We start from the raw sequence: 23,579 nt of genomic DNA, 5'->3' as shown, positions 1-23,579 counted from the left end.
TGTTGTGGGCTATTAAGCACTCCTACCCCGAGTAGTTTGCAGTTCATGAAATCATTTACGTAATTGCAGACTGTACGAGGTTAATCCTGTCTAGCTGAAAGATCTTCGGTTGGTAAAAATGGGCTTTTAATGGCTCTAAATGCAGAAGATGAACAACCAGAAAGCGTTTATGGAGCGCACGCCTTCACCAGCACTGTTCTCTGCTTTTGTTACTTTAGCAAATGAAGTAAGAATGTATTCAAATTAATCATATCCCTCCACATTTGGCCACCGAAGTGTGAAACTTAAACACTCTTTGCCATTGTCCCCGTGTCAGATCAGAGAACTTCACCTTCAGAAATGTAAACTTAAGCTTGTTTATGGCTCCAGATGGTTTTGAAGGTGTTAGTGGCTTATTTGTGTATACATGTCAAGGGATCAATCCCGATGACATTTTTGGGAAAGAGGTTATGCTATGATGTATCTACACACAAACAGAGAAAAACAATACATGTGTTTGAGATCCAGCAAAGCCTTTATCCATCTGCCGCATGTTTCAATCAGTGAGACACCAGACACAATCTTGTTTGTTTGTGTGTTGCGTCATCAAGCACTCCCATGTATTTCTTCTGAAAGTTCACATCACTCATGCTTCTTTTGGGAAATGGCTATTGGAAATTTCCCCTCACTTCCTGCAGGATCACAATATTGCATTTTGTTGGTCTTTTTAACCCTTGTGCGCTCCGCTGAGGAGGTTGCCTGTTGACCGTCTGACTGCCACGAGCTGCTGCAGTCCAGTAGGTGAGGGGTTAAATCCTGCAATTGGCCAGTCAGTTGTTTGGAGAGCTGTTTCTAGTTCAGCGGCCTTGCGTACAGACTAGGCCGCGGGGGGAGTGAGAACAGGGTGGAGTATTATGTGGGGGGGTTGAAGTTGACTAATTGTCGTAATGCGGTCGACTCTCACTCGCTCCATCTCTGTCGCCCCGTGTCGAGCTGCCTCGGAGTGCTTCCCTCTCCAGCCGTCTGGAATGCACTCTTAATCATGCACGCATGCACAAATGTGTGCCTCACACGACCGGCTCACATATTCTCACACACACGCGCACACACATGCCATTTCTACATCCCGTGGGAGTCGATCCCAAATCATTAAGTTTATTCGCCTCTTCTCAGTGTTTGTTTTTCTAACATTTATGTCATCAGGCACGATTTCCCCTGTAGTGCGGCGCTGCTGTCAGATTCAGCTTCAACGCCACTAAGTTATGAAACTCTATAGTCTACAATGAGAAGTTTTGTGATGTTTGGTTTTGGGCACCTACAGAGTTTTAAGCAACTGTCATGTCATGGGTTTGCAATTTTGGATTTCCATTTATGTCAAAAAATAATTAATCTTAGTGATTTTACACATATACTGCGGTGAGTGTAATGGATGAAAATGATTGGAAGTGGAATAAGTGGATTAATTTCTTGTATATGTTGGGATTGAGATCTATAAATGATCCATTGTGGTAATTTTGCTGCCATCAGTAAATAATCACAATTAGTGATTGATGAGAGCTGTATTGTTGACTAGAAAATGATGACGCCGCAAACTCCATCGTCATTCTATCTTGCCTTTCCTTTCATGAAAGCCAACGTATTTATCTCCATTAGCCGACTCACAACTGTCTCGCATGCACATGTTTTTTGACAGATCAGCACATGGCAAGAGTGAAACCGGATGCAGGCAAGAAATATGCCAACGTCCTCACATCTGGCTGTTAGGGGTTTGATTGTGATTTACAAAATACCTTCCACGTTAGATTTGGTTTGTGTTGTGTGAAGTTTCAGGGATGGATTTGAACGGTTAGCCACGCCTCACTGCGTCCACCCTATTCACTGATTCGGTGAGCCGTCGCTGATTAATGCTCATTTGCATTTAAATGGACTAATTGCACACATTCTGTCTGTTCTCTTTTTGTTTTTGTTTTTTACACAGTGCTTGGTGAAACTTTATCAGCGTTTCTCTGCCTCGGACCTCATATTAGATACAGAAATGCATGCAGAAAGGGGAGGGGACTCTGCAGGCCGTGCTGGTTTATCACACTGTTTCTGTGTTTTCAAGTCTATTTTCCGCTTCCTATCCTCCCGAGTCTCTATCTCTTACTCTCTCTCTCTTTTCCTGGGGGTAAGGCAAAGATCTAATTTTGCGACAGAATTTCCCTTCTTCACTCTGCTACAAAGTTCCCACTCAGCTCTTCTTATCTCATATCTCTGACCATTAGACGGTGGGATGGCTGAGGGGTAAATGGAGGGTGGTTTATCCGTTTAGGTGCTGCTTCCACACTGAACCGGCGTCCAATAAAAAACTTTGTCCAGGGTGTGTTATTCTGAGGATTCTGGCTCATTGGCCTGATTGATTTTCATTGAAACTATTCCTTGCTTTGCGTATCCAAAGTTACGTAGGAAGTGGTTTTCATTTGCGTAGTTTTTAAAGGTTAGTTGCTCTTTGTCGTTGTGAGCTGTAGATGGCTGCTGCACTGTTTTGGAGGACTAAAGTTGTTACATGAAACTAAAGACTCAAAGTTTCCTCATTTTACCTTCACATTCTACAGCTCCTTTAGCTTTTAACTGTGTAGAAACAGTGTTTTGGTTTGGGTTAAGTCCAGACCAGATGATGAAGAGACATAAACAGACTGTATTACACTATCATTCGGTGACGTTAATGAAAGTCCCACAGTTTAGTCATCCTCTCCGGGGTTGTTTGAGGTTGGTAGGTATGTTTGAGCAAAAGCTCCCAGTATACTTCAAAAGAGATTAAATACTCTTAATCAGTGCCTATAGTCGTCGTGATTTGTGTGTCACTAGAGTTGTGTTTCTCCGTCAGCAGAGGAAGAAATTAATAAACAGAAACAAAAGTCCAGCTCCGCCCTTTGACCCCTTCACCAGTGACACTCACCAACTGATGTTTAGACCAATTATGGCCAACGGGAGGGATGAGAACACCCAAAGAGCCTGAAGCACATGATGTCTTTTTGCTCTAGTTACTATGAAGAATACTCTCCCTCTCTCTCACATACCCACACACTTGCACATATGCCCAACTTCACACAGAGCTAGATTTCCAAGTCATCTCATTACTGTATTTTTAGCTGCGTCAGCACCACAGAACAACAGTGTGTGTGTGCTCTATATTGCTGCGGTCTGATCAATGTGCAGCGAGACCGACGGGCCTGTTCAGACTGATGTTTGGGTGAACTGGGGACATGGGCTTGGTCCAGCATGGCCTCTGGTAACAGCGATCATGCTCACTCTCTGGCTGATGACCTCACTGAGGTCACAGTGCTCTGTGATGCTGATTCGGGCATACTTGCAGCTTATTTGACTGTGTTCATTTAAATTGATCATGACTACTTTGTTTGTTCATTAGTAGCTTAACCTAAATTGATCACCAGGTTTCGTATGTATTCAGTCTGAGAGTCGGTCATGTTAAATTGTGACAAAAAGCCCCACAAATAAAGTGTATAACAGAAACACTTTAATAGGAAAGGTTTGTGTAAATGCTTGATTTGGATTTTGTGCCGAGCTGATGAAGTCACTCGGAAAATGATGATGCAAGCAGGCTTTGCCACTTAGATGTTACGTAGGACGTTACGCCTCATGTTTCTTTTCTGGGTCAGGTGTGGCAGATGCTTACCGATTATTTTCTTGAATTTGATCAGAGAGGAAGTAGCTAGATGTAAAGTAATGATGCAAATGCAAGACATGCAAAGGGATACGTGCAACAAACTGTCCACTGGCAGCCAAACCAAGCCGACGGCCATTTCTCTCATTCTTATGCAGAGCTTTTGGTTGTCGGGTTGATCTGGTGTTCTCCAAATCGAGAATATAATGACGGTTGATGCCCAGAGAGAGACTGTGGGAAGCTGCTCCATGTTTTGTTCAGATCTTAATATCGTGGGATGAGAAGCCTTATTTGCTAACTGACTGCCTTATTCACTGATTGGCTCAAAATGCTGTAGCTCGGAGCAAGAAACCCAGCAAGAAACAATCTAACTGACTTCTCATCTGTCATCTCTGTTTTATGCCTCCATTGTCTACCTTTCATTCATCTGCTCTGCCGTCTCGTTTTGTCTCTCTCATTACACTTTTTCATCAATTTTTTTTCTTTCTCGGTTCTTATGCGCCCACAGTCTCGCGCTTCACTTTTCCAGCAGCAGGCGTCTGCTCTCCCCCTCTACAACAGTGATTAATGATGCACTATTTCTGAGTAGGCAGAAATGGCAAATGCGCCCCAGTTTTGAAGAATATTAATTGCAGCAACAAACATTCACTCAACAAAACCCATTACCTCTACATCAACAGGGCCCTTACCTTTTCTCTGTCGGTTGCTTCCTCCTCTTTCGTCTTGACTTGATCTGTTGGACTTGTCATCTGCCTCTGTAGATTTGTGTGGCGAATTGATTCTGTGGCCATGTTGTTATCGGTTACTCAACCGTTTGAGGATAGAATTAGTGTCGGAGCTTTTATTGAACCAGACATTGATGTCGCAAGAAAGGTATGAAGCTACAATGGCAGCTTGTGTTTGTACGTGTATGCAGCTTGTGTTTTGTCAATTTTTTGCAATGTGAAAGAAGTATGTATTTGCGTGTATCCATGACATGCCCATACTGAAGTGTGCGTTTGTGAGTTTTGCCGTTATCTAGCTGAGTGTGCTGCGTTGCTAAATAACGCATCTCGCTTGCTCGTGCTGCCCGCCAACATAAACACGTCCTTAAGCCGGAGCAGCCTCAGCTCTGTGTCGTGTGTGCTTTGGGTCCGGCCTCCGCACGTTGCTTGCGTTGGCGCCAAAGCCTCTCACAGTGCTCGGGACTTAGCACGGGCGCTAACATCAACACAATAAGCCCCTTGCCCCTAATTAAAAAAAGTCGCTCTCCACCAAGTCCCACTTCTTCATTTGAGGCTCGTCAGGCTTGCCAGAACCTGCAGTCATGGCGTTTAGCACGCCACTCTTTGAATATTTGTATTGGGGTTTCTTTGGCCAGATTTAGTTTCACTGAGAGGATTTGTAATGGGATCTTAATCACCTATTCCTCTTCAAGAACTTAAGTTCAGCTGCAAGTATAGTGCTGATCCTCTTTGCCGCCTCGGAACAGAAGCTTCCCCTGTGTGTGTGTGTGTGTGTGTGTGTGTGTGTGTGTGTGTGTGTGTGTGTGTGTGTGTGTGTGTGTGTGTGTGTGTGTGTGTGTGTGTGTGTGTGTGTGTGTGTGTGTGTGTGTGTGTGTGTGTGTGTGTGTGTGTGTGTGTGTGTGTGTGTGTGTGTGTGTGTGTGTGTGTGTGTGTGTGTGTGTGTGTGTGTGATCAGTTTATGACTTTGTGTGTTACCTTTATTTGCTGTGCTGAAGTTGGCTTTTCCTGCAGATTTCTTACAGAGCTCTTGGAGATGCGAGTGATGCTGGTTGATGAGTTTAAAAGTGATTACTGGGATTACTTGGCGTTCTATAGACATATAGTCAGTTAAGTCATGTGTTTGTGGGGAGGCTGTGTAGAGTGTGTGGCTCCCACAAGTGATCTGGCAAGAATAAAAACATCTCTGTCCTCTTTTGGTCTTGAGCTATTTGTTCTTTTACATTATTAATTCCTGGGCAAGTTTTTAGTCTTTACACTGCTTTTATTATGTAGTTGTAGAATAGATTATGTCATGAATATTAGAAGTCAGAATTTCTTGTGTCTAACCGTGGTTTTCTTTCTTTCCCTCCCTCCCTCTTCTGCCCTCCTGACTCTCCTCCTGTCTCTTGCAACGATGGTGCTCTTCTTCCTCAATTTGTACATCAGGTAAGAAAAACACACCTTAGATTTGCTACGTACAGTACACCCCCCCCCCCCCCCCCCCCCTCCCACACACACACACACACACACACACGCGCACACGCACACGCACACACACACATACACGTTCATCCACCTCCTGTCACGACGGGGAACAAAAACAACATCATTTCCGTCATTCCACAAGATGATGAGGATGTAATGAAGATGAAGAATGTGCGTGTGTGCGCTCTGTGTGGGTTTAAACACATACACAATTTCCTGCACCCTTTAAATACTGTATCTGTCTGCATTCCAGTGTCCTGATAATGTGGAATGCCGGAATGTGCAGAAGCCTGAGGGATCACTAACACACCCTCCACTCTTACACACTGATGTGAACATTTGAAAGATAATCCGCCTCATCATTTTATTTATTACAAGCGGTTTATTATCCAAATGGCAGACATTCTACAAATAATTCTGGCTTCAACACGCGTGTGATCTGAGATTTGTAACATGTGAAGCGTTTGTGTTTGCCAATAACACAATTAGGATTTAAAAGAAAGACATATTGGTCCTCTGCTCCCAATTTCCGTTCATTTATCTGAATCACAAAATGATTCTGCTCTATTGTCACATGGCAACAGAAAAAAAAATCCATTTTATTTTTGAATAAACATTTTATTGATCCGTAACGTCTGCTAAGACTGAACTCACAGCGTTGTTGGAGGCATAAATGGATTTGGTGCTGAGACTTAGAGACGATCTCCCCTCAGCGATTTTGTCTTTTCCCATCATGCATTGCTGCCTTTCTAATGATGATTCTATTATTTTTTGCCTCCTTATTGCATATGACAGTTAATCTAATGTGCTTACTTACAGCGTCATCGTTTTATTGCTCATTTCATACATTACTTTGACCTGTGTTAGTGCTTTTGACATTTGAGTGCCAACACACCTCAGTCCCTAGTTGGCAAAGCATCTAGAGCTTTTTATACCTTTCATCTTTAAATATTGACAGAATGATTGTCCATATGTTAAAGGATGCCAGAAGCAATAATGGATGAAGGATGAAGTGATCATTTTATCGTTCTATGCCAAGTTAAGCATGAGAAGCAGATGGCCTGCATTTTGTTTTAATTTTTTAAGACATATTTTTTTTGCCCTTTTCTGGATTCGGTTTGGTTTTTTGAATTCTTTTTAAATTAGTTTAAATTAATTTTGGTTTGTTTTTCATTTTACGTGCTTTTTTTCCTTTCTCCTTCCATGCTGCTGCCCCACACATGTGACGCAGCCCCTCCGTCACACACACACAAATTCCACATCTAACCATGAATTCCGCCATTCTGCGATTCCATCCCCATTTTGTGATTCACAGAAATGGCAGGGCCCTGACATCAGAGGGGTAGAGGAGCTGTGTTGTAGCTTTGGTGGTCCTCACTCCTGCCACAGAAAGAATGAGTGTGTAAATGTCTGTGTTATGGACTTTGCTGTCCCCTTCGCGTACACTCCAAACACACACCTACCTCTCTGTTGGTGGGTGCACATCTGTGACACACACCCTCCTCTGGCTCCTCTGCCAGGCCTCTACACTGTCCTCTTCCTCTGTTTGCTGGCCCCTCCCCTTCTGGGCACTTACAGTGGCTTTTGCTTTAGGTGTATGTTGCTTATGGTGACTTCTGACACTCTAGACAGGACAGTGTACATTTAAATATTGCGTGGGCTTCTGCTCACAGGCAGTGGACATACACACACACATTCCGCATATGGCACAACGCATGCATATAACCACACGTATGCATTTACAAGGCACGATTGCAAAGACACGAGAACAATGTGGACTAGGTGATGCATGAGATTGACTGTTACTCTGTGTGTGAGTGCGTGTGTGTGTGTGTGTGTGTGTGTGTGAGAGGTTTGCTTGCAATAAGGTTTATGGATGAATAAGTGCAGGCCATTTATTCCTAGGTCAAATGAATCTCTGTGTATTCCTGTGCAGTGCTGAAGGAGTTCCAGTAAAAAGCATATATATGACCTATCGCACACTCTGGTCTCAGATGAACCCGCGTAGATTGTCCTCACAGAAGACTCCCCCTGTATTTGTAATAATTCTGCATGTATATATGAGTTGAGCCGGCCAAGCTTTGTTTTTGTTGACATAAGTATGAGGAATGAGTGCTCTGGGTGCGTATAACGATACAATACAATATACTTTATGGTCCCCTCAGGGAAATTTGCCTTGGCTTCACAGTACTACTAAGCCTTAGCAGAAAGTACACACGGCTAAAACAGCAACATTACACAGCCCATATCAAAATCTTTACAATAAATATCATATTCACACGTACACACAAGAAGCAACTGATCCACTGAAATTCACGGCACAACCGGTTAGATTCCTGGGACTGTTAATGCTTAGATTCCGAATATTTAACAATTTCTAAATCAGTGATGACAACATATATAAATGTACACATCTGGAGAGTCAACAGATGTGAATGGAGGCAACACACAGAGATGATGAAGCTAGAAACCGATGATAGCAATCCATACCATTGTTCCATATCTGTGCAAACTTGTGCGTTTGTTATGTCAGGATGTGTTTCTATCTACACGATGTAACATCTAATACTAATCTGCCCCCGCTGGCTTTGAGAGAGTACTACATCCACATCGCTCTGTGTGTGTGTGTGCTTTGTGTTTGGCCTGGAGTCAGCTGTTAAGTGATGCAGCGCCGGACGAGTGTGACCCAGAAACAACTGTAGACTAAACTGGCAGTGACTGTTGTCCCATTAGCCCGCAGCCTTGAGAAGGAGACAGATCTGTGTGTGTATGCGTGTGGATGTTTTCTTGTCCATTTGATATTTTCACAACAATTAAGTGTGGTGTGTGTGTAGTAGAAGTACAGCAGATAATACGCATGTGTGATGGTGTGGCAGGGGGGAAGCACAAAGTTATGATTTGGTGATTTGTCACGCATTCACTCAGGCAAATGTCTGAGTGAACCTGCTACGACAGAAAGACAAATCAAAGAATGCTTAGACTAAATCAAGAGGCTACCATGACAAAATGTTTATGCTGACATACTAAGAGATCCTATAAGAACCTTGTGACCAATCAGTAATACATGTTCCAGTAATAGAAATACAGACAACAACAACAAGTCGCAGCAATGCCAGATGCACCGAGAATAGAGAAATGGGGTTTCCCCAGTACAAGGGTGAAACTGGGGTCTGTGACATGTGTATTTATGTATTGTGTTCATCTCACACTCCTCGGCATGAGGAAATGAAATGAAATGCTCCTTGATGTGTTTTTTCCTCCCATCGTCATTCTAGTCTTGTGTGTGTTCGTTTTCCCATCCTGTTTCTAAAATTAGACCGGTGAGCAGATGTGGTGTGTTGGAGTGTCCCTTTTTATGCGCGTGTGTTGCCAAACGTGTCGGTACACATGAGCAAGGCAGCGTCTTGAGTCAGCACATGGTGAAGGGGGGTGGGGCGGGGAGGGGGGCGAAAACAAAAATGGGTCAGTCATTCCCGGGCCGGAACACGGTGGGGAAACGAAACGACGATTCAACTTAGAAAGGGCGTGGCAGAGAGAAGGAATGAGGGGAGTTTCAGGGTGTGTGCGGCAAAGAAACAAAAGCAAAAGCATAAGAAGAAAAGACGAAAAAAGGAAGGATGAGGGAGAGAGAGGGGGGCATGGATTGCAGTGAAGATAAGAGATGATGAGTGGATCATCATCATCACACAGATTCCATTCATTCTTTGTGATCTTATCTGCTTTTGTCCAAGAGGAGTTTGCTCATCTTAGGTCTTTGTCGTTTTGTTTTTCCCCTCTGGCGTCCACAAATACCTACAATGATATCCTGTTTTTGTTGTTGTTGGCGTCGGTTCTGAAAGTTACAGCTTGTATATTCGGATCTAATCTTGCTTTTTACCGAAGTCATTGGTCATTTAGTGCCTTTTGGCCAGTGTAATGATGAAGAGGTAAAGAAAGATCACAATGTGTGCAATAATATCCTTCAAACATCAAAATATAGTTATCAAGTCCAAACAAATAAATCATCCCGGAAATGAAACTTCAAAGCTGCAGCCGCACCCTTAGAAGAGGCTTGTTAATTAATTGTGATAATTGTGGATGAAAATGTATGTGCACAGACAAACCATTAAGTAAAGGAGAACATTTTATCTACATCTAAAGGTCAGAGTTCACCCATCTTTTCTCTGGTCATGGATCAGGATCACGTCGTGGCTCATTCATTCATTCTCGATTTTTGATTACGGTTATTTATACAGACAAATATATATACACACCGTAGATAATGTGTGGCCATTATCGTTTCATTAGAATCATATCATTTGTATCTTATTTGGCCTTGTTGGAGGTATGTGCGGCATTCTGATGAATATGCTTTTAGTTCTTGATGAGATTGCTCCTCAGCGCAGACAACAGAGCTGATTGATCTGTGAAGGCAGCTATGGTAATCAGTGTTGTTACACTCTCTCTCTCTCTCACACACACACACACACACACACACACACACACACACACACACACACACACACACACACACACACACACACACACACACACACACACACACACACACATCAGCAATTGCACTCAAGGATCGATGTGTTTATGAATATGCTCGAGCACACACACACACACAAGGAGCCATTCCCTATCAACTTTTCCTCATAGTAATGACATTGAGTGACATGTGCCCCCTGGTGGCAGAGTTAATGAGCTTGCCCTGGGCCCTGAGGTTGAGCAGGACAGAGCTAGATGCCGGTTAATCATGGAGAAGAAGTGACTCACCCCCATGTGGCCAATTAAAAGCCAGGAGCTCTGTGATGACGACATGGAGGCCCAACAGCTGGCACAGAGTGGTGGAGGAAAATGCAGCAAATGCCACACATCCTTTCTTCCTCTTATGCCCACATTTGTTCATTTACAGCCGTTCTTCATCTTCCATCCTGTATGTTTGTCTTTCTGTCTTTGTCCACTGTCTTTTGTCGTCCTTTTGCTCCATGTCCTAAGGCAACGCAGGACAACTTTATGTGCAGAGCAATTTTTTATACCCAAGGCAAATTCAGGGTGCTGAACACAAACAAAACCAAATGAAATATGGTGCAATGAAATCACATTAAAATCAATTCAAATGATTTTAGAAATGACACGAGACATCCGATGTTTCCCATTCTGTTCAAAGTCGGATGTTGAAAATTCCGACTACTTTCTTCCAAGACACGAATCAAAACGTTAAATTTGAACAAGAAAGGTTTTGACTTTTTTAAATAGTTTTTTTTTAATAAATGTCACAAATTCCATCTGGTTACATCTTGCAGTGATAATACACAAATGTTGTATTATGCACTCTAAGTATTGTGACCTCACACCACTCACTGCCTGTCTCTTTACTTTCTCCATCTTTCTTCCTGTTGCTATCCCTCCCTCCCTCTCGTCATCTCTCCCTCCCTCCCTCCCTCCCTCCCTCCCTCCCTGGCCGCGTCTCTCCTCCCATCCTAACCTGTGGTTGGTCTGTTGCTCTGGTGTTGTCTCGCTGTGGACCCGGGGCGTCTCACCATTCTGCCTTTGATTACACCAGCAGCCGCCCATTTATCTTGCTGGGAATTGGAGTAAAGGTGGGGAGAGGAGAGGAGAGGGAGAGCGGGGGGGAGGCCGGAAACACTCCAGGGTATGTTATGGTAATCCTGCACTTTTCTATACTGTGAAGGCAGCCAGCTCGTATAGATTTTCACCTGAGTCATGTGTTGATATTGTCGTAGGATTCATTTGTAGTGTTTTGCTGATGGTCTTTGCTTGATTTCCTTTGCTTTGATTTACAGCTAAGCACGTAATGCTGTGGTATGTCAGTATTTTACAATGAATACAAATCTCAAAATGTTTAAGAATAGAACTTTTAAAATTTTTATCAGAGCCTGATTGATGTATCATGTTTTCTGATCACGCAGATCATTTACATTGGCAATAAGACATGAAAATTCCGTTTTTCACCTACAGAATTAAATATTTCCATGGTGCTCTTAAAAACTCTTCATTATGTACCTATACGAAATTTTTGACATTATTCTTGTTGCTTCTCTTTACTCTCAATTGTTGATATTGGCAACAGCCTCAAATTTTAATGAGTCTTGCTTGAATATTAATATCAGATAAGAAGCAAATACTGACGAAAGCTATTTCCTAATTTGCATACTTAATGACATCACACAAGTGCTTATGTTTAATCGATCCTGGTGCTTCTAATTGTATGTCTTTGTTTCCTCTTTCACATTGTGTGTCTTGAACATGCATTTTGACCTGTATAGATTAAATCATTTGTATCGTTGTCCTCTTCTATGACCCAAACCTGCATGCACATAGCTCGTTTCATTTCAGCTGGAATGCTGCTTGGCTGCCATTATTTATGGTTGACTTTGTTTGAGGGACCGCCTATTCGTTTTCGCTGACATGCTGACTTCTCCGGCTCTGCTTGAACACGGAGAGATCTTTGCTAAATGACAGCCGAAGTGTGTAAACGTTGAAGCTTGCAGGATCCCAGGGTTTTGTCAGGGTTTAGGCGTTTTCGGCTGCCACGTTGTGACTGTAAACCTCATGTTCTCACTCTGCATCTCCATGTTTCACCACATCCTACCTGCCCTCCCTCAACCAGTCAATATTCCCCTTTTTCTACACATTTCTGTTATCTTCCACTTTTATGTCGATTCATCATCATAGCACACGTCCTTGCATTCTCTCACATTTGTGTTTTTTTTCCACGCTGTAAAAGTGCTGATCCGCCCTCTTAGCCCAGGGAGCCATTTTAAAGCGTGGGAGCTAATCATCTGGCCTGTCACAATAGACTAATACTCCCATTGGTCTAATGCTGCCCGTCAATGAGGGAGAGTCTGTGATGGAGAGGTAATTACCTCCAAAATACTCCTGTTGCACCAGCTTGTGTATCAGTCAGCCCCATAATTACAACATCAGGGCCCCAAATTGTGTCCTTAGAGAAAGTTTGCATCCAGGAACTCTTTTATTAAGTCATTGGTGTTAATTACGGCCCACGTTGCTTCTCCATGTTCTGTGGAGATTTTGTAGCTCCATTTGTTTTATTGTTGTACATACCAGCAAATAATCTTTTTGTTGTTGAACCCCCTTTACTTTTGGTGCAATTGCCCAAGTTGGAAGGTCTACAGTCCACTTCTGTGGCCTTGAATTTAATTGAACAATGAGTGTTTAAGGATTAAGCTTTTTTAAAGTTAGTTCTTGTTGTATGATCATTAACCCTCAGCCATAGTTGTTGACTGTAAACCCGTTTGTTCTGTTTAGCAGCGTCATCTTTGAAGCCTCAATCGCAATATTTCACATGTGGGTGCCACCAGGAGAGTATTGATAATATACTGCAGTCATGCCATGTTCAGTTCCCACATAAGTCACAATGCCAGTGTCATGAGGGTGTTTATGGCGGCCGGGTGCTGATGTTTGTCATATTAGAGGGACGCTTGGAGTGTGCAAGCAACACCCTTGACAAAGAGCCATACACAGGGAGAAATGAGGATGAGGGGAAATATCAACAAGAATACCACACACATACACATTGCACACTCTGTGCAGTGTGTTGACCATGTTAACATGTCAGCTGCATAGTATCAAGATGTGATGTGAGCAACTGTAAAAAAAAAAAAAAGAAAAGATCTTCTTTTTCCTCTTTTGTTTGTGTAATGCCCCAGTAGTCCAGATGGGGGCAGTAGACATATTGCCTGTGACCACCACCACCTTCAACACACTTTCTCTCTCCTTCCCTTTCTATTCACATCTGACAGCTGTTTCTATGGATACAGAGCACAGCCCATTGCAGTGACGCAAGCCCCATAAAATATAGGAACACAGAGGGCAGTGTTGAGTTCAGATACAGGGAACATACACACACACACACACACACACACACACACACACACACACACACACACACACACACACACACACACACACACACACACAGACACACAGACACAGACACAGACATACACGTATGTCCAGTCAATAACACAGATCATCCTGCACTACTTTCTGTGATTTTGGACTCATTCAGTATCACTTTATGGTCCGTCTGTCAAAGAGTTCTTCTGAAATTAAATAAATGTGCATAAATATTAAATAATTTTAATCTCTGAAAAACATTATTATTATTATTATTATTATTATTTTATCATTGAATATCCAGTTGTGGCGGATTAAAGGGTTACTGTGTGAACATGGAGCATAAGAGCTTAATCACCACTCAAGAATCATATTAGATGCTCCTCGACTTTGCTGGGCCCCTAATTATTTGGGTGAATGATCAAGATCTGATCAGGTTGTTCAACAGCGAGTTAATGTTAGCTGTAGACGGCTGTTGCCCAATAATTAAATTAAGTGGTGATTAGCTCTGATAATCTGATTAACTAGTGCAATGGACGGACTGCTCATTATAAGTCCATCTCTTGCAAGATGGTTTGAGACGATTTGTGAACGTCTCTTAAAATGTTGTTCTAAACAGAGCGTCTGCTAAGCGATGTGTGCCTTTGTGCTGAAAAGACAATTTGAGCAGAAGGGAAAAAAGCTTAAAGTTATTTGTTACCTTGAATGCCAGGCTGTTTGTGTATTCAACATCGATACAACACTCAGTGCCCTGCCAAACACGGTGGCACTGCCAAATCTGACTTGGCCAAGGCTAAAACAGACTGGCACCCTGGCAAAGTACAGCTTTGTCATGTGTCCCGGTGCTTTTGTGTTTGGAGGAGGATTTTGTCACCCAGTGTGTTGGGAAATTAGTTATTTTATATTTTTGAGTCTTTGGACTGATGAGATCTGTACCCCCATTGTATGCGTTTGGTTGTTTCTGGGGTTGCTTTGCCTTTATTTGTTTTATATATTGTGTGCATTGTGTCAACAAGCCCAGAACCATTTTTGGGGTATGGGGTTTTTGTACACAGCACAGAATATCGAATGGGTATCACAGCGCATAGATTTTCACACCTTCACCACCACACACACACACACACTAAATATATATGAGGGATGAGGTCCCCTGATCATTTCAGTCCTTGCACATTTTGGACAAACACTTTTTAATTGAGTGGTTATTTTGCTTTAGATGAGTGTGAGGGTTCTGGTTTGTGCATTGCAGAGATTCACCAGAATTTCCACTTCTGTCTGCTCTTTCTTAACTCTTCCAAACTCACACTAGTTTGAGTTTACATTTGAGTGGAAAGTAATTTGAGTGGAAAGCACAGATTCTTTGTTCTGTCTTTCCTGTCTGACTTTTCCTTACATGCAGCACGTAAAACTTCCATTACAGTGCATTTTCCAGTAAAGCTAATTTAGTTTGAATGGCAGACATGAATGTAACAAGTTTGCATGTTGGACTGAGCCCAGGTCCCAAATGAGCAACCTCAGCTTCTTTCCAGCAGCGTAGAGTCAGATTAATTTCAGGAACTACAGTCCGGATCATACAAAGACCTCTGTGTAGTGTAAACAAAGCTGCAGGGTTTGAATATCCATTAAGTTTCCTCAGGCTCCACTCTGTCATGGCATCACTTGTCTGGAGCGTACGTATCCGTGACTCCTGCCACTTCCAAATCGGCAGAAATCGGTCAAATCTTTCCTCCTCCACTACGGCAGCCCTGCTAGAGAGAGAGAGCGAGCGAGCGAGTGAGAGAGGTGGGGGGGTATCGGGTTTCATCGAATTTAGTTTTTTCCATGTCGTGAATACAGATGTCATCTGCCAGCAGAGGCTCTGGCTGGTGCCACGTCTGGCTCTGCATGTCTGAGCAGGGCCTCGGCTGGCTGATCAGGGCTTTTGGGGAGCAGCCAGTAGGCTTGTTGGGGGAGACACGTTTCAGCTGAGTCCAAGAGTCTTTTGATGTTTTGTCCGGCTTCTTCTGATGTTCTGTCTCTCCCTTTGTGACAGTCCCCCTCTCTCTCTCTCTCTCTCTCTGTCTCTCTCATGCTCTCCCCCTTTTCTCTTCAGACCCCACCTCCTCCCCGTCGTGGATTGCGTGTCTCCAAAATCGAGCTTGTTCTCGGGGGTTTATGGAAAATCTATAACAGGTGGGCTGTGTTTGAAGGATATGTCTTCTCTAATTATCTGTTTAGTTAGGGATTTGGGTGGGTGGTCCCTGAACCACATGTTCTCCCTACACGGGCCTGCTGACGGTCAACCTTTTGAAATGATTGAACCTGGTGAGGCACCTGGATTTTGTTACAGTTTTTGGTTAACTTGGAAAGAGACTGTGGCACAATAGGCCAATTGAAACAGAAACGTATTTGAGCACATTCAATTACAAATGTTAACAAGCTAGAATATAGAATGTAATGACGGTACCTGCTTAGGTCTAAGATAGTGAACTAATCATGCAACCTAGAACTATTTCTGTGTGAATCATCTTAAGTAGGTCATGTTGGTTGGTTGTTTGCAATCAGAGTTTGCATGCTTTGTCATTATACACAGCATAGTAACGACCTAAGCTGAGGCTCAGTAGTGGTAGTTAATGGGCTTAGGGTGTTGGCATCCTAGACAGTCAATCGAAGAGGCTGACTAGTTGCCTCAAAGGGTTTTAAGATGAGGAGGCTTAGGACCTTCTTGACCCTCTTGCATAGAATGATAGGTGACAGATTGCTAGTTGAGCATTTCCAGAATAATGAGCTCCACCTTTACACAGTGGACTATCTTTGCAGTAACAAACCTATACCCCTTATAGGAGTCATCCAAACGATTGAAATGAATACCTTGTGGATTAAAATGGTGGTCGAATGGTATTTGACCTGATGCCTGATGTGTTGATGCCATTATACCACTGGAGAGGATCTAATCTTGAGTTGTCTATTGTGGCTTGTGGTCGTTTTGTTTTTTTGACATTCCTAATATTGAATAAGCATATTGACACCCTACGTAGATCAGGAGATATCCGGGTATTCCTTGTCAGCACTTGGCTATTGCAAAGTGCCGAATAATAGGAGGATAGATCCTATCTCGTTAATCAACACGTTCCTAAGTGATTGCCTCCCCCTCATTTATCAGTGAGGCAGGCCTCACTCACGCTGTCTCGTCTTTGGAAGATGCCCGCTTATTTTCCATGAAATACTGTTGCTCCATCAAGATAAGCACACAGAAAGAAAGAAAGGGTCAGGGGAGGACAAAATCTACATAAATGGATCAAACCTTGTGTAATGGCTGCTCGAGGCAGTGCGGTCGACCACACAGGAGGCCTGAGTGAGCTCTTTGAAACTTTACTCAAAATACGCGTACAAAACAAAGTTTTAATTGTTTTTTGCCCCTTTAGTGTCTCAAATTATGTGTTCCACTTGACTGATTTAAAAAATAATGCTGGCAATGATACATACCACTAGAAATGTGCATTACTGTATATCAGACCCTTTCACATTCCTCTTGGCTCCCACAAGTCCTACAGCCATACGCAGTCTGCGACAGAGGAATCTCCATTACTGTCTAGTATTTGGTGTGCGTACAAGAGCATGTCGGGGTGTGTGTTACGCTCCCTGTTAGCCTGAGCTGTGGCTCGGGACCCCGTTGTGAGGATTACAACCCAGCGATATGTCTGGATGGGACCAAGCCAGGAGCAGCATCTCTTCCCTGGACCTCCACCTCTCTGTGTTTACCAAAAGGACACGGCTGGTCTCATAGTCATGCTCTGAACTGCACTGAATTAGTTTCTTTTATCAAAGATGTTTTTGTTTGGCAAGTTCCAGAGAAGGCTTGTAATTGCTCTTCCTCTGTGGTTTAAGATTGGTATGCTGGTTTCTCATTCTCAGAACCGTCCAAATAGCACCAATCTAGCAACTGTGTTGTTTCGCTGAATAAGAAAGATGATTTTCTTTCCTGTATTTGAGGTTTGCTGTGATTGTTGCACACAGACTGAATTATGAAAAACAAGATATTATACAACAAAACAATGCGGTTGAAAACCTTGATTACCAACATTATTAACATTATTAAGCATTACTTAATAACCAATTTCTACAAGAATAAAACTGGCCAGCTATTTCAAGCTAAGACAATGCTTTCAAGAATCGTATTTTCCTCATAATCCTAAAATATTACAGAATACCTGTTAAAGGTGACATACACTACCAGTCAAAAGTTTGGACACACCTTCTCATTCTCTTCTCTTCTCAGCTCAGTCCAAACTTTTGACTGGTAGTGTATGTATTTTTCCCATTGTCTCATGATATACTTTGTGTTGAACATTGTCATTGTCCTGAGCTGACCTGAAAGCTTCATTTTAGATTAGTCCTTTCATGACATGTTTCTTGCTGGCATGAGTGCTTGTAGACCAGATGATCTGATAAATGGCTCTATCTAGCGACCATTACTTCCTTCTCCCCTCCAGTCTTGTAATGTGTCTTTGTATGATTGAGTCGGACTATAAAGTGATGCAGTCACATGGAGCCTGTGGATGTTGTGCTTCTATTGTAGTTTGTCGTACGAACCAACAATCATTCTGCTAACCAGTGTAGATTCTCCTCTGTACTATGCTAACAACCTCAATCATCTCTCACACACACACAAACACACAGTTGCCATGGAAACAGAATCCTGTGCCTTTTATGACTGGTTGTTTGCCCAAGACAGCCAAAAGTATGTGTGTGTGTGTGGGTGTCGGGGTGTGGGGTATGTGTGTTTGTGTGTGTGTGTATGTGAGATAAATAATGGGGTATATGCTAATATAGAATGAAATGTGCATTTCCCTGAAGCGTTGTCATGATTGGGTTCAGATGAAGACATTGTCATATTCATTATGTAAACGATGTCATATTCTCCAATCCAATGTCCTCGCTATGTTATACTATCATACTGTTTGCGTTGTGTGTTGCATTTATGCATGGACGCGTATTGGCTGCACACGTTTTTGAATCAAGGACACACATACAGACTTACACACACACAGACACTTTTCCAGCCTCGCTACCCCTCAGTAGCCTAATGTGTGTCTGAGGTCCAGATGGCCTCACGGTAGGGGGGCTGATTCACAGTGCTAGCAGCCTTGAGTTTGGCTAGCCCCGCATTGTCAGCCGGTAGCCAGCTACCCCTCCGAGTGACGATGGCAGACGTACAACTTGCTATTACACACTCAACATGCCCCAGCGTCGAGCTTTGCGATGATTAGAGCGTAAACTGGAGTGTTCCTTTAGTGGGAGCCAAACCGTGTGGACACTTGACACTTCGCAATGAATGGTAGCAGTGTTGTTTTGACACTTGCGACGTGTCATATGTCTGCTAGCCGTGCTAACCGAAGCAATTGTGTTTTTTGATTAGTCATTTCAGCCGACCAATCAGAACAGCCACGCTGGCTTTGCCATACAATGCCTTAAAGAGACAGACGAGATAAGCAGCCCGCTTTCACACTGTGTGCACAGCAGTGGTCAAGCAAGTTCTTAATGGTTTTAGCTTTTTTATTTTTGCACATCAAAATATTTTAGAGGTTTCAGAACAAAATACAATTTTGAACACAGACACAATACACAATGCATGTTTGTGAAGCTTGAGATTCTTATCCCACTGTGAATCGTTTATGATGAATGTTGTTCATGCATGCTCGAGTAAGTTTGAACCAAACCATGTGGACATTTGACACTTCACTATGAATTGTATGATGTTCTTTTCTCTGCTTCAAATGTAGAACCGTATTGTATTTGAGTTGTTTTGGCCTCAACGCATGCTTTCCTGTGTCCAATCCAACAGGAAGCAAGCTGAACAAGGACCTGAAACACTATTTGAGCCAGCGCTTCCAGAAATCATCGGCCGACCACGAACTGCAGCAGACAATCCGAGACAACCTCTACCGCCATGCTGTGCCTTGTGAGTGTCGCTCTTCTCTTTCATGTTTCTGCTGCCTTCCCTTAGTGCTGGCATTTCAGGGAGCCATGGATTTGCCTCCTTGTGACACGAGTGTACTGCGCTTGTTCACAACAGTCCCTGGCGAACATCGTTGTAGATCAAATTGTCATTATCTCACACAGAGACAAGCATGCACACTAAAAGTTTGAGAACCATCCAACATGTCAGTCTAATCCCAACATGGCTCAACTCAACATTTTGTCTGACGATTCCACGTTCTCCTTCGAGGTTACCCCATGGAGTCTTCTGTTTGCGTCCTGAAGCTCATGACAAACTGTATGTTGTACAGTATTGACAGTCGGCCACCCTGCATCCATCCAATCAACAGGGTTTCTGATTTCACCAGTATTGTCTGATAAGTGAGGGGAATGCTTAATGAATCCACAGTGGAGTGACCAGCAGTCTCCTGACCGTGCGATCAATAGCAGCTGGAATGAAATGCACTATGGCTTTATTTAGGTGTAAATTAAATTTCAGGAATATAGGCTTTTTCTTTATGTGCCGGCTGTACGGCTAAGATCTGATTTGGTTTTGTAACTATTGCTCAAAGTTTAGAGTACATTTAAAGTTGTGTGTCATTAAAAACAACAATGGAAGCTGGAGTTGGTTGGTACAAAGGTCCGGCCATTGTGGCATCAACACATTACAATGTTTCTCACTCTCGTGTTTAGGAGCAAAGTAGAAACCTGATTACTGTGCAACTCCATCTGCAGGGGAATAGACCGATTAATTGGAAAGATGAATGAACAATGCCTGTCTGCTGTTTTTTCCTCCATTTTCATATAATACCGAATCCAGCTGCAATCAGTCTCACTTGGCATTGCTGAGCTATTGGAGATAGAAGTTCCACTGGTTGTGGTCTCAGTGTGAATTACTTACAGAGAAAGATGGAGGGGGGCTTTGGGGGACAAAGAGAATAAGAGAGATAGAAGCATTATAGAAATGATTGTGCTGCGAGTTTCAGGTATAATTTTTCTATTAGACTTAACCTTTAATTTAGAATGTCCACAACAAAATTCTAGAGTTGTGCAGGAAGTGGGAAGTGAAAATAAATCCTTGAAAACAGAAACATTGTACTCTGCCTTGCTAAAGTATAGGAAATGTAAAAAGAGTTTTGCCAATTCTGTCTTTGTGATATTGTTTTTTTAGAATTAATATTTAGAAGGACATTTTGTTGTGCAAAAGAGCATTTGGTGTTAAACATCTATTCACCTAATGTCGCACTTTGATCAACGTCGTTCAACTTCTATCTCGTTAATCACTCTTTATTTTATCCTCATGTCTTGCATCTTCTAAAGTCTTATTGATTGTTGCTATTCATTTTGGAATTGAAAGGTGGGCCCTTCTCATTATCACAAAACCATGCATTCCCCCTAATGCTTCTCATCTGTTAGCTTTCCAGTTTATTCATGGCCCTCTCACACAAATTACTATCTGTATTGTGGAGGCTTTTTCGCACACGTTTATCTGCATTAACTCCAATGCCATATGTCAGCCCGACACGGTTGGAAGGTGGGGGTCTTGCCGTAATGGCCATTTTAATTACCGAGTGGTCTATGGCACACTTGTAAAATCCCAGCAGGAACAAAAACATGAAGCAGTTCCCCCGACCATATATTTTATGAGACTGTTAAATTTGTGCATGGAAGATATATATGTATTCAATATATGAATATGTAGTTTGTGCCTCTTTGCTGCTTCTTCATATTTTCTTCAATTTCACTGTTGTACCCTCGAAGACCATTTTCACACCTAGGTCACTCACTTGTGTTTTGAGTTTGACCTTTTGTTACATTGTGTCCTTTATATTAGTTTCAGTTGGTTTCCCATTGCTTAAAGGAAGCTCGCCGATCTGTGACAGGTTTATGGGTGTTATAGGTGTTGTCTGATGTGACAAATCTGTCCAGGTTACAAGCGATCTCAATCTTGTAGCAAAATCACTGCTTTGCAATGTTGTTTCTCCTCTTATCGCATTACAGCTAGCCGATGATGGTGATGACAGTTACTATTCAAACAGCTGTACAGATGTCTGAGTTGGTATGATATGCACTTGGTATCCCAATTAAGGCTGGTGGGGCCCCGCTGGGCCCTGTGATCCATCCCCTGGGAGCTGGGTAACCTTAATGCGCTGGTGTTTTTACAATACAAAAAATCCGTTACATACTTCCTTTGATAGGTCTCAGAGTATCACAAAATTACTTCTCATCTGCAACGAACAGAACTTGGTTCACTCTGAAACAAACTGAGAACACCAGTTTTTGGACCACGGTTCAATTGTTTGGTTTGCACCCAAGTGTGACAGGAGTGGTCATACCTGCAGAAATGAACTGAACTATAGAAAAAGTTGACCAGGTTTCATGAAAATCTGTTCCTAACTTTCCGAGTTATCTACACAGATGAAAAAATGGCACAAACCTGTTTAGTATAGAGTGTATGTTCCTCTTGAGTCTAAAGCACAGTGGCATGTTGTTTAAGAGCCATAAAGTTGGATGAGAACATTTTAGAACATTAACACTGTCTCTGCGCACACCTCCCAAAAGTTCCCTCCTTGCCGTTGTTCCCATCACCCTCTGAAAAATCCAATGCCGGAGTTCTCCCCCTCCCTCCCGTGCCTGTCGAGGCGTCCGTCAGCTTCCCTTGTGGTCAGCCCATCCGCACACTCAGCATTCCCGAATTCCCATTATCCCCTCCAACCCTCCATCTCCTCTATCCTGCTCTCATTCCTGACCCCCACCACACAAAGACACACACACGCTCACACAAACACACACTCACAACACCAAATGCTTCTTCTCTCACTGCCCGTCTTGCCTGCTTTCTCACTCTTTCTCTCCCTCCTGCCAGTTGTTAGCATTGGGAGCAGCGGCGACAACAAGACCCGGATTGCTCTGTTTGCTTAACACCTGCATTTAAAGCTCGCCATTCTGTCTGCAAGCGTCACAAAAAGGGATGCAACACTGTGATCTTTTCTGCATCAAGGCAAGTAGCTGCATTCGCTGCGGTCGTTGTGATGCTGTCGTTGGTTTACTCTTCATTTGTAGAGACTTGTGTGTGTGCATGCGCATTTGTGTGTGCGCTGAATCTCGAGCCTCGCAGCGCAGACGATCGGACAGCCTGTATATAGGCTAAGAGGACAACTCGGAGGGAGGTGGAGGCGTGGGGGTGGGGTGGAGTTGAGTTTGGGTGTGGGAGAGGGGGGGATGGGTGGAAATGAGGGATGGAGAGATGCAAACACACACACTCCAGCTAGCCAGCCTAGCTAACAGACAACAGAAACATATATTTCTTGTTCCACGGATGCAAATACACAGTGTCATCTGGACAAAGGAGTGGGAGGTAAATCCACAGTGGAAGAAAAGGGCTAAAATGACAAAGAAATGAGCCATTATTATATATTCTAATGGCTTTGTTGACTGTCAGTCAAGAGGAAGGTGTCAGTCAGTCAGGCGCTCCGTCTGTGTAAGAGTTGTGTGATGTGGATTTCACTGGGGATGTTGTTTTTGTCAAAGAGTACACAAGCACACTTGGAGGTGTTTTTGTAGGCATGTGTCAGTCCTGTTATACCAGTTCTTGTTTTTTCACCGTCACACAGCAGCTCTGTAGACAGACAATGTGATGGCCTCAGTGGGATTTAACCTCATGAAAACAGTTTATTGTGTCGTGCAAAACCATTGGAAAATTTGCAGTAGTTTTGGAATAGGATTGAATCTGAAAGGCCGATGTTAAGCAAATAAAAAGAGCTGAGTGGATGCCAGTTGGTGCAGTTCATGTGTGCTAATGTCATTAGGTAGAGTCAAAGAAGTGTTGTCACATTGGATGAGTGATGGGAGGTGTCCCCTATCCCCTACATTCATAGCCCCCCAACTGCCTCGCCCACATGCTGATATGCGGACACTTG

General features: G+C 43.0%; 1 protein-coding gene across 5 annotated transcripts in view; it reads left to right on the top strand.

Annotated features, from left to right (window-relative positions):
• Positions 1-23,579, top strand: part of magi1b (membrane associated guanylate kinase, WW and PDZ domain containing 1b) — a 123,437-nt gene that overhangs the window by 30,742 nt on the left and 69,116 nt on the right. For all 5 annotated transcript variants that reach the window (XM_076156398.1, XM_076156396.1, XM_076156394.1 and 2 more), the window contains exon 2: positions 19,526-19,642. In XM_076156398.1, coding sequence (XP_076012513.1) covers positions 19,526-19,642 — 117 coding nt within the window. The remainder of the gene's footprint in view (positions 1-19,525; positions 19,643-23,579) is intronic.

Source organism: Genypterus blacodes, unplaced genomic scaffold (genome assembly GCF_046128005.1).
Source record: "Genypterus blacodes isolate CSIRO-AG114 ecotype Tasmania unplaced genomic scaffold, CSIRO-AGI_Gbla_v1 ptg000070l_1, whole genome shotgun sequence".
Lineage (NCBI taxonomy): Eukaryota > Metazoa > Chordata > Actinopteri > Ophidiiformes > Ophidiidae > Genypterus > Genypterus blacodes.
This window is presented reverse-complemented; position numbering and strand designations above follow the sequence as displayed.